This window comes from Triticum urartu, chromosome 1A (assembly GCF_056163025.1).
Source record: "Triticum urartu cultivar PI428250 chromosome 1A, HENAU_Tu73, whole genome shotgun sequence".
Lineage (NCBI taxonomy): Eukaryota > Viridiplantae > Streptophyta > Magnoliopsida > Poales > Poaceae > Triticum > Triticum urartu.
Window position 1 is genome coordinate 290,943,850 of NC_141873.1, and position 12,339 is coordinate 290,956,188.

General features: G+C 45.8%; 1 protein-coding gene across 2 annotated transcripts; it reads right to left on the reverse strand.

Moving 5' to 3' along the window:
- Positions 1–3,571: 3,571 nt before the first annotated feature.
- LOC125507446 (RING/U-box superfamily protein) lies at positions 3,572–11,097 on the reverse strand. 2 transcript variants are annotated; one of them, XM_048672025.2, is made up of 6 exons: positions 10,520–11,096; positions 6,240–6,374; positions 6,125–6,167; positions 5,824–5,886; positions 5,540–5,654; positions 3,572–4,060 (listed from the first exon to the last, which is right to left on the reverse strand). In XM_048672025.2, exons 1-6 carry the CDS (start codon positions 10,903–10,905, stop codon positions 3,930–3,932), a joined length of 873 nt encoding a protein of 290 aa, XP_048527982.1. In that variant the 5' UTR covers positions 10,906–11,096; the 3' UTR covers positions 3,572–3,929. The 2 variants fall into 2 exon arrangements, with proteins under 2 accessions (XP_048527982.1, XP_048527988.1); XM_048672031.2 differs by lacking the exon at positions 5,824–5,886 and having other exon boundaries at positions 10,520–11,097.
- Between the last annotated feature and the right edge of the window lie 1,242 nt (positions 11,098–12,339).

Below are 12,339 nucleotides of genomic sequence, written 5' to 3' on the forward strand. Positions count from 1 at the left end.
CTAGGGCCGGCGCCCCCTCCCTAGGCCCCCTATATATAGTGGGGGGGATGGAGGACCTCTTACCTTTGCCTTTGGTGCCTCCCTCTCCAACACATCCTCCTCATCCATAGAGCTAGGCGAAGCCCTGCCGGAGTACTGCAGCTCCATCACCACCACGCCGTCGTGCTGCTGCTGGAGCCATCTTCCTCAACCTCTCCTTCCCCCTTGCTGGATCAAGAAGGAGGAGACGTTACGCTGACCGTACGTGTGTTGAACGCGGAGGTGCCGTCCGTTCGGCGATAGGATCTCCGGTGATTTGGATCACGTCGAGTACGACTTCCTCATCCCCGTTCTTTGAACGCTTCCGCGCGTGATCTACAAAGGTATGTAGATGCAATTCAATCACTCGTTGCTAGATGAACTCCTAGATGGATCTTGGTGAAACCGTAGGAAAAGTTTTTGTTTTCTGCAACGTTCCCCAACAGTGGTATCAGAGCTAGGTCTATGTGTAGTTCTTTTGCACGAGTAGAACACAATTTGTTGTGGGCGTAGATGTTGTCAACTTTCTTGTCGCTACTAGTCTTATCTTGCTTCAGTGGTATTGTGGGATGAAGCGGCCCAGACCAACCTTACACGTACGCTTATGTGAGACCGGTTCCACCGACTGACATGCACAAGTTGCATAAGGTGGCTGGCAGGTGTCTGTCTCTCCCACTTTAGTTGGAGCGGATTCGATGAAAAGGGTCCTTATGAAGGGTAAATAGAAGTTGACAAATCACGTTGTGGCTTTCACGTAGGTAAGAAAACGTTCTTGCTAGAACCCTCTTGCAGCCACGTAAAACTTGCAACAACAATTAGAGGACGTCTACTTGTTTTTGCAGCAAGTGTTCTGTGATGTGATATGGCCAAAGTTGTGATGAATGATGAATGATATATATATGTGATGTATGAGATGTTCATGCTATTGTAATAGGAATCACGACTTGCATGTCGATGAGTATGACAACCGGCAGGAGCCATAGGAGTTGTCTTTATTTTTTTGTATGACCTGCGTGTCATTGAGAAACGCCATGTAAATTACTTTACTTTATTGCTAAACGCGTTAGCCGTAGTAGTAGAAGTAATAGTTGGTGAGCAACTTCATGGAGACACGATGATGGAGATCATGGTGTCATGCCGGTGACAAGATGATCATGGAGCCCCAAGATGGAGATCAAAGGAGCTATGTGATATTGGCCATATCATGTCACTATTATTGTTTGATTGCATGTGATGTTTATCATGTTTCTGCATCTTGTTTACTTAGAGCGACGGTAGTAAATAAGATGATCCCTCATAATAATTTCAAGAAAGTGTTCCCCCTAACTGTGCACCGTTGCGACAGTTCGTTGTTTCGAAGCACCACGTGATGATCGGGTGTGATAGATTCCAACGTTCACATACAACGGGTGTAAGACAGATTTACACATGCAAACACTTAGGTTGACTTGACGAGCCTAGCATGTGCAGACATGGCCTCGGAACACAGAAGACCGAAAGGTCGAGCATGAGTTGTATAGAAGATACGATCAACATGAAGATGTTCACCGATGTTGACTAGTCCGTCTCACGTGATGATCGGACACGGCCTAGTTAACTCGGATCATGTTATAGTTAGATTACAGGAGGGATGTCTATCTAAGTGGGAGTTCATTGAATAATTTGATTAGATGAACTTAATTATCATGAACTTAGTCTAAAAAAATTTACAATATGTCTTGTAGATCAAATGGCCAACGTAGTCCTCAACTTCAACGCGTTCCTAGAGAAAACCAAGCTGAAAGACGATGGCAGCAACTACACGGACTGGGTCCGGAACCTGAGGATCATCCTCATAGCTGCCAAGAAAGATTATGTCCTACAAGCACCGCTAGGTGACGCACCTGTTCTCCCTGCAGAACAAGACGTTATGAACGCTTGGCAGGCACGTACCGATGACTACTCCCTCGTTTAGTGCGGCATGTTTTACAGCTTAGAGCCGGGGCTCCAAAAGTGTTTTGAGAGACACGAAGCATATGAGATGTTCGAAGAGCTGAAAATGGTTTTCCAAGCTCATGCCCGGGTCGAGAGATATCAATTCTCCGACAAGTTCTTCAGCTGTAAGATGTAGGAAAACAGTTCTGTCAGTGAGCACATACTCACTATGTCTGGGTTGCATAACCGCTTGACTCAACTGGGAGTTAATCTCCCAGATGACGCGGTCATTGACAGAATCCTTCAGTCGCTTCCACCGAGCTACAAGAGCTTTGTGATGAACTTCAATATGCAGGGAGTAAAGCATCTTTGTTTTCTGCAACGTTCCCCAACACGTCTCCACCGTCGTAAGCGAGTGGCGGTAGACCCAAGCGAGGAGCCGCTCCTCCTCGTCTGGCACTTCTGGCAACCCGCGGCGGGGGCGAAAGGATTACTCGGTCACGTCCCTCTTCTTTGCCCACTGCCTCTCGCGGCGGGTGGCGCGCGCCTCCAAGTCTAGCGTGCACGTCCGCAGGGCCGGCGGAGCGGGCACTAGCACCCATCGCTGCCCTTGCGAAGCAGCGGCCGACGGGGGAGGTGGACGACGGAGGGGCCGCACGGACTGCACGGCCCTCGCAGAGCTGCGAGCGGGCCGGGAGGGGCCGGCTCCGGTGTCCGAGCTGCGCCGGTAGGGGACCGACGACAGGGCAGATCCGGAACTGCCCCCCATGTCCACATTCAACCGCTCCAGCGTAATGTGGAGGGTCAGCTCCTCGTCGATATCGAGGTCGGAGTCAGAGCGGTTGCTATCGCTCTACATGCTCACCGGAGTTGTCGGATTGGATCAAAGAGGGGAGAAGAAGAAACGGAGTGAGCGGCGAGTGAAGTGAGTTAGGGTTTTGGATTGAGAGTTTTGTGGGGACAAAGTGAGGTCGGCGATGGGTCGTGCTAACGTGACGAATGCACCCGCGCCACCCTATATCCACCCTACATTTGGGCTGAATATGAGTGACACCGAACAACTCGGGCGTCTGAGGCCAGTTTAAGACGTCTGGATGGGTCGGATTTTTTTTAACCAATTTGTGACCGAGCGGTCTGCCGGGACATTTGATGCCGATTTCAAACGTCTAGATATAGATGCTCAAGGGAACACTCCCAGATTGCGATCGCTCAAAAGAGAATAGTTTTACTTCTACAAAAAATAGTTCGCTCAGGGGAGCTCCAAACGTCAGCACATTATTGAGGTCCATAATTAATACAATAAACCGTATATATTTATTCCTTTTTCTTTGCGAGGGATATATATCTACTCCTCATATCATTAATAAAAAATTATATGTTCTGTAAAACCAAACCCAACAAATATATTACAATAATTTTCCGCAACAACATGCAAGGTATCATCTAGTTCTCTAAAAAATTCAATGCAATGCGTGTTACTTTGTTTTCCTCATATTGCCATGAACATGCATCGTTCCAATGGAGTTTTAAATGGATTATAATCTGAATCATTTAAATCTTTGCAAACGTTCTATCCAGCACTTTTCTCATGGATTTGGATTTCTCCGCAGTGTACATCTTCAGTTCGGACATTTGAATGTGAAAGCACAACAAAGGCCTCTGCATGCATTCCATAGATAGCAACAAGTGGCTTTCAGCCCTTTACAAACTCACACCCACATTAACGCTAATCTTGGCCCCCAGGTAGGGCTAGACCAGAAATCTTGAGTAAGGTTTAACCAAGAGATCTGGGACAGGCAGCTCTCTCTAATAGTGTCAGAAGAAACACGTCAAGAAAGATCAATATCAGGGCTGCATATTTACATCGGAAGGACGTGATTTGATTGTAATCAGCAGGCTTTGAATTTGAGCTTGTTTTCATGGAGCAGTGTGTAAGAACTACCAGCTGTCAAAAGGAGAATCCAAACATTGTCCTCTATACTATTTACAGGCCTAAGCTATACTCCGGGGTGGTACCCACTGGGTGCCATGTTTTCCATCCTTGGCATGCTTCTCCTCGAGCCAAACTCCTGGCAGCACTCGAGAGCTAGTCGAAGGGCAGTGCCCAAGCCGAGAACAACCAGAACACCTGAAAACAACTAGTCAAGTCAATGAAACATCCTATGTGTGGTGCCTCCTGTAAGCGAACCACAATAAACAAGTGTATGCACCAACACTGACAGAATAAACCAACCTGAAGTATAACAAACAAATTAATAAAGTAGCCTGCGAGTACAATCAAATTGACTGCCCACGGAAGTGAGTTCTAGTTCCGAATGACACATTATCTGGTTTTCTTATTTTAATTAAAGATCATGGATACGATTTCTTGCTAACAGCATTTTCCAATTGATTTATTAGCTACATGAATTGATACAATTCGCTACTCCTTGAAAAATGAGAATGAATATTTGCAATGATATCTATGCACTAGTTCTTCTGCGCTTCATTCAATTAAATGTGTAATGTGTGTTGTGGCAGCCGACCCCCTTCATAATTTTATAAAGCATATGGCGTATGGTGAGGCGACTTCATAAGCATAACCTAACTTTATATGTCAGCAAATTAAATCAATATTTCATAGGCACAAACCTAACTTTGCAGGTCAGCAAATTAGATCAAATTAAGTTCACATTCCACGACATAGCAATGGCAAAAACAGTAAATCTGAGAATTAAATACAAGGATCAAAGGCTTTGTTGCCCACATTCTCTTGCCTCTTTTAGAACATAAGCAACAAAGCATGTCACTAGCAGGCAGCATCCACTGAAATAATGATCAGTGTCATACTAAACTGTTGTTATCTAACTATAATAAGTGAACAGAGGGGAGAGAGAACAAAATAAGTACATTAGTAGGAGCAGAGCAGCTTAGGGGTGGTGACATTCAGGGCTTAATCTGGCCAACAGAACAGTGAGGACAAGAAGCTGGGCATGGAGATAGAGGCGGCATACTTTCTGCTGATAGGGGTGACGACTCCCAGCGTGCAGAACATGGTAGTGAGAAAAAGAAGAAGCTGGAGGAGCGGGAGAGGAGAAGATAAGGCATGCCTAGCAGGGAGGAAATGTAGCTACGTGTAGTGGCGACACAATGGCCGCGCCTAGAGACACCAGAGCTCGGCAAGGCAGAGGGTGGCTGGTAGAGGCGCTGCCGCACCATGGCTTTAACCCAATTCCTTCTCCTCTTGTCTGACATTCTTTGAACATAACATCAGGTGTGGACATGTGGTTCAATATCCATGGACAACCTCACAATGTTGCTCCTATTGACTAGTTATTATATTGCTTTAACAGGGAATCAGGGACTAAGTGTTGCTGAGACACAAACTTAGTGGCATATAATCTCAGACCGGGAGTTGTAATAGTTGTTTCTCAAAGAAATATCAATACTCATTCGGTCATTCCTATGTTGCCACAGAACAAACTTGATATAAAACTAATCCTTCTTAAATGTCAGTTTCCACACTTTCAAAATCAACGAAAGGCAAGTGATAACAGAACACAGAGACAAGTGGTTACAGAACATAAAGGAATATTTGGATCTGGTACACCAAAATACTATTCCATACCAATTATTATGTTCACAGGAAGTGCGGAAACACCAAGAGAAACAGATATCAGCACATCCAATAATAGACCACCAATCAGAATTGCAAATGCAACCCAGAGTGGGCTAAACCATCCCTGCATACACACAGAACAGGCGTCAAATATGAAGCAGAAAAAATTGTACAAGTTCTGCAGAGTTGAAGACTTGCACATGATGATTTAATTAGTAATCCATTTCTCGAGCCAGATAGTCATATCAGTGTATTTGTTTCTTTTTTTTCCTTATCCACAGTCATAAAAATACCCTTTCACGTCCTCCTCGGCCCCTTCCATAAGCTGAATCAACCCTCCAAACCCAATAACTTGTCTGCTCAATGAAAACAAGTAAATTTTCACTACCAGAAAGAGGAATTTGATTAATTTTTTGCAGCCTACAATTTCAGGGGGTCCCGAGTTATTTAACTGTAATATGGAGATATTGGAACATGCAGTCAATAGAAGATGATATATATAATGCAATATATTCTTCAAACATCAGATCCATCCAGTATAGATTTTCTAAACGCATCTTGAAAATGATATAAGGCCAAAAATGGAAGACTTACACTTGCTTGTGTCTCTGGAGGAGGTATGTTGACAGCAACTTGCCTGTGAAAGAAAGAACTTGTGTAAATCAAAATAGTTAGCAACAGCCAAAATCCATTTGAGACGAGGACTTACTGGCATATCTCACACTTGTTTGAACCTCTAGTACGGAACCAGACATCAATACAAGTGCGGTGAGCTTTTGAAAGATCACCACGACATCTGCATCCAAGGTCTACCAAAGGTTCTTCTGACTTTTGCTGACAAACTCTGCGTTGAAGTATCACATGTTACTTAAACCTCCAAAAAAAGTTAATAAAAAAGGTAAACAGCAGCAAACAAGTAGCAGGAAATGTTATATTTTAGGGTCTTTTAAGGAGGGCCTATGAGTGAGCAATTTTCTGTTAATAAAGAAGGGCCTGTACGAGTGAACAATTTCACAAGGGACACACATTGCTTACAAGGAAAAGGCGACCCATGTAACCGGGTGGCACTGAAATGTATACCGGTTGGAACCAATTATAAACCAAGCTGATGCTGGCATGGCTATCCGTTAACTTTTACAACATTCAAGAAAACAGACCTATATTACCAGTTTGAGAGATAACAGTTTCGTCACCAACGCACTGTGTAATGCTTCTATCATACTCCCTCCCTCTCAGTGCATAGGGTGTGCGCGTAGTTCTAGGTCACCGATTTGACTAATCAAAAATGTGTTACATGTCATCAAAAGCATATCACTGGACTCGTATGCGAATGTAGTTTCTAGATATATATTTTTATTACATACAATACATATTTAGCTAGTTAAATTGATGACCTAGAACTACGTGCATGCCTTATGCACCAGAACAGAGGGAGTACCAATGACAATAGCCAATGGCTAAAGCACAACTCCCCAAGCAATGCTAGATGCTATCACTCATAGTAGCCGCCTCACAGGAAACAGTTAAGCTTGTAAGAAAGTAAAACATGAAGATTTCAGGCAAATGGATCATAAGGAACCAGAATAAGACAATAAAATCACATAAGGATTACAACATAACGATCACAATGTAGGGTTCCCTTAGATGACTTTAACATCAAGAACCAGAGTGGCTTAATACTGTAAGCCACAACAGGGTGAAACGAATGTGTCACTGCAAACAACCAAACCATACTTTGCCTCTCCTGGTTGCGTCTGAACTTTCAACTGTAACTGGAGGAAATTAAAAACATGCCCATCGAACATCAGTGCATCATAAGGTAGTGGCTACGGGTAAACAGCAGTAAACAAGTAACAGGAAATGTTATATTTTTGGGTCTTTTAAGGAGGACCTATGAGTGGGCAATTTCCTGTTAACAAGGAAAGGCCTATGAATGAACAATTTCAGTACATTAGAGTTGGTACAGTAATCTTTAACTAGTCAGCATAACTCTAGTAATGATTACTCCCTCCGTCCCTCAATACATGGCGTTAATTTTGAAAATAAAAATCCCGTATTATGTGGCGCAGTCCTCACAAACGTGCTAAACTTTCACTTTTACTCCTTCACGTGTGGAGTTATTATCAGGAGCTGCCGCCTGAGGGGAAAGAGCAAATAGCCGAACCATTACAGTGTGCATGCGCTTCTCTCCTCCAAAAATCATGCTGGTTTCCTTACTCCCTCACCCTGTCCTGCTCGTAACGCGACGAAAAAAGGCCATGACTGCCTCCAGCTCTCCCTCACTTCATCCACATGGAGACTTTGTTCTTCACATTTAACCAATGGTGGCATCGTCACCAGGCCAGATGGCAGGAGGCGACAACAACTCGGTCAACTCACATACACAGATGAGAGCCCGGAAGCCGTGGCCTTCGCCAGCAGCCAGCACATGGAAAATGGGGACTCCCGCACTGGCATGCACGGCGATGCAGTGCGATGTGTGCGAGATGTTGCTCCGTGCTGCTGCTCTCAGCCCACTGCTATCATTTGCTTGGTTAATGGTTTGGTTGACCACTTAAGCATATGCAGACATCAGGCATCTGGTGCCCAATGCGGGGATGTAGGTGTTGGCACAGGCGGTCACAGAGCTGGTGGCCAAGAGCGCAGTGCCGGTTTCATCCATTTGAAAGACAAGCTTGGGACAAGCTTTTTCGGACGGAGGGAGTACTCGGCAGCCGTGGGCTAGGTGCCAGGTGCCAGCATTGGCGGAGGCGGAGCTGGTGGGCTCGGTTGAGGTGACCACCATGGCAGGCGTGGCCGTGTGGGTGCGGTCAAGGCGCACGTGCACATGGTGCCGGCGGTCGAGGCGTGCGTGGTTGGAGAGTTGTAGCTGGTAACGACGGTGCAGAGGTGCGCTTGGGGGTATTTCAGTCAAAATCTTCTCTCCAGCGCCCCTGTCTGAGAAAATATTCTGGTGGCACGTTGAGAGAAAGAGGGAGTATCAAATATCAGCATGCCGCCTTACATTAATTTAACTACAGCCAGCATCTATATAGCAGCTGGATAGCTTTTTAGTTTTTGATAGCTAAGAACTAAACAAGGTACATCAATTTACTGAAGCCATCTGCATGCAATAATGCTTCCCTAGTCTATACTACTCCCTCCGATCCATATTACTTGTCGCGAACTTCGTACTAAATCAGCGACACTTATTTTGGGACAGAGGGAGTACAACTTTAGTACAAAGTTGTACCAGATGAGCGACAAGTAATATGGATCAGAGGACAGAGGGGGTAGTAAAAATACACTGATGATAGTGCACATCATCTTACATCGCAAATGCTAAACTACTGAACCATTAGCTAAAAGTTGCTATCACTTTGTGTTACTTCAATTAAACCAATCATTTGGGCTGATTCTTAAGAATAAAAATAAAACCCCAACTGCATTCAGAAGCTTAACCTGTCTCCTATAGATTACAAGTTTATAGCCAGGATCAAGATTAGGGCTAAACAAGGAATTAGCATCGTGTCCCTTGGCACGAAATCTATTTCAGTGTGCTAGAATCTCACCTAGGATATTAGCATACCCAATTGGCATGATCCATGTGCTAGAATCTCCACGAAACACATATGAGAATCACATCATAGAGGGTCTGTGTCATATGTGGTATGAATTTACATTACCTAGGCCCTCCTTTCGCCCTCAGGTTACGCATGGGCGGAGACAGGCCCCAGGCAGCCCGGGCGGCTGCCTGGAGCGTGAGGCCCATCACATGTATGCACTATAACAAATACTGTAGATCAGGACGAAAGCGGCCTGGGGCGTGAGGCACTGAGGCCCATCTCCTTTGTTCGTTTCCTGCATGCCTGCCCGCCGTCCCTTCCCCCGACTTGGACGAACCCTAGAGCCTAGGAGGCGTTGCTCGGTGGCTGCCTCCCTGCCCGCCGGCGCCGCCGCCCGCCGGCGTGCCTACCCATCCGGCCAGCTCCATCCCGCAGCGGGAACGCCGGGCAGCCCCCCAAGCCGCTCTTGACCCACTTCTGCGGCAGCAGGTTGCCCCGCTGCGGGCTGCTGCCCTGTCCGGCGTCCAAATCCCCTTCTGCACCATCAGGTTACTATATATCCAGTTGAATCTGTACTATATCTATCCAAATGTTAGTCCAATACTCTGTTTATGACTTGAACTCAGAGGTTTTTGTCTCCAATGTCCAATCTATGGAAGTAGTTTCATTGATGCCATATAATTGATGCTTCAAAATGATGTCGCACATTTGAAAAAGAATTCAAGCATCAGCCTTACAGTACTAGTATTAATCTGAACACCTAAATTCTACAGCTAGCGCAGTGTCGTTGCTAAGAAATCTGAATTGGTTGAAATTTGTGCTTGTTTCGGGTTGATAAATGCAGCAGTAAGAAGGAATGAAGCAGCCGTTCAGATATCTTACTGCTGCATTTAGGTGTTCAGATTAATACTAGTACTGTCAAGCAAACAGTACATTGTTCATGCCAAGTTGCCAACCAAGTCATGACTTCTTGTTGCTTGATGCCACTGTTTGCTAGATGTGGAAACAGATTTAGTCATTTAGTAATTTTTGTTTCTATATAATTTTACATGGAAGAAATACTGCATTTGAATATTATGTTTGAGTTCTTATTCGTTATGCAATATAGATTGACTTTTCTATGCCTTGAAACTAAAGTTTTTTTAGGGGTAGTTTTTAGTCCTTAGTTTCTTGCCTGAGGCGTCGGCCAATCCTGGCTCCGCCACTGAGGTTACAGACACAGATTTCATGCAGGATGAGCAGCCCAAACCCCCCATATTACTTACACAAAGGCATCGGCGAAGCCCTCGCTGATAATTTGCCCACGGAATGGCCAGTACGAAATCTAACACAGCTACCACACAAACGTTTCCTATTCCCTCCCTGGTTCGCAATTTGAGCAGGATCAGACGAAACATCCGACGTTTCACATGAAGAAGGACGAGACCCACCACCGACAGTATACCTGCATTGCTCGTCGAAGCTGTCGGATCTCGCCAGCTCTGCCTCCTTCGCGGCCGCCACGGCAACCATGGCGCTGGCATCCCCGACCTCCAGAGGGGGCAGAGAGGCCGGAGCGACGCCCTTTTGCTCGCGCGCCTCCTCCTCCTCCGGCTTCGAGATCACGATGGTGAGTACCGCCCCGGGCGCCTGTGCGGGCACCTCAGCCGTGGCCACGACCACCGGCGCAGGCACTTCAGCCGCGGCCACCACCACTGATCCCGGTGGTGGCGCCTGCACCTCAGCCGCGGCGGCGACCACCTCCTGCTGCTGCGGTGGCTGCTGCATGGCTAGCTCATGAGCGGTGGCCGGGCCAGCGCCCGACTCCGATCTGGCGGCTGCGCTCGACATGGGCTGCGCCTGCCTGCTCCTATGCGGCTCTCCGTCGAACACCTCGCGTGCGAGGGGGCGTTTTCCTTTCCGGAAAGGGAACGGGAGGTGGGGGGGCCGCACCTACTCCTGCGGCTACTGGCTGCGGCGAGGGACGGGCGCTGGTGGGCCTGCGCCGGCGGGGAGATGGGGATGGGTGGGAAAGCTGCTGCTGTGGGGGCGAATCTGGATAAGTACGGGGCCTCTGCGCCAAGAGGAAATGCCACTGACGGGTGGGGTAAGGGTGTCGCCGCAAGCGGGTGTCAGTGAGATGGCGTCGGAGAGGAGTGAGTAGAGGGAATAGCGGCCGGTTTCGGATCTGGGGCAAGGAGGTGTACGGAACTGAGACTGAGAGCAACTCTTTTCCGAATACGGTACAACACTTATCTCTATGAGCATAAAAACACATTTTATTTCTACGAGCATTTCTGAAATATTGAGTCGACATGTTACATTGAGATTGACGAAGTCATCAAAAACGTCTCATAGTCGACGGGAACATCTCCTCTCATTAAACATGCATCACCGAAAATTCTGAAATAAATTCAGGAATAAATGCGAGCACCATAACTTAAATCCTGATGAGCTGGGATACCATTATCCATTTAACCATCCAACCACAGATTGGTTCGTAGACTAAGAGCATCACTTTTTTACTAGGAATTGGAGCTTTTATTGCTTAACGGAAATCCGATTACAATGTGCCACAAGGTTACTAACAACGAAACCTGGGCTTTCCTCTATCCAACACTCCGAACTACTAAGATTAGTAGCATAGTTAGCACATAAAACTGCTGGAATATTAGCATCCTGCTACTTATGAGCTATGTTGGGATTTTCTTAAAGGGGAGAGGATGATGCAGTATAATAGAGATACTTTCCCTCGGTTATGAAACAAGGTTACCAATCCAGAACCAAGCAACACTATGTAAACAACAGTTGCGCACAAACAACAAATACTTGTAACCCAACCCGTAAAGAGGTTGTCAATCCCTCAACGGTTATGAGCAAGATTAAATTGTATAGGTTTTGATAGATAGATTGAAAAAATACAAAAGAAAATAAATAAAAGAAAATTGCAATAAGGTTTTTTGGTTTTAATATATGATAGAAAATAGACATGGGGCCCATAGTTTTCACTAGAGGTTTCTCTCATAAAATAGAGTGTACGGTGGGTGGACAAATTACTATTAGGCAATTGACAGAAAAGCAAACAATTATGACGATATACAAGGCAATGATCATGTATATAGGCATCACGTCCAAGATTAATAGACCGAAACGATTTTGCATCTACTACTATTACTCCGCAAATCAACCGCTATCGAGCATGAATCTATTGTATTGAGTTTATTGAAAAACGGATTAATGCTTTAAGCAAGATGGTATGATGTAGACAAGATAAACTCACTTATG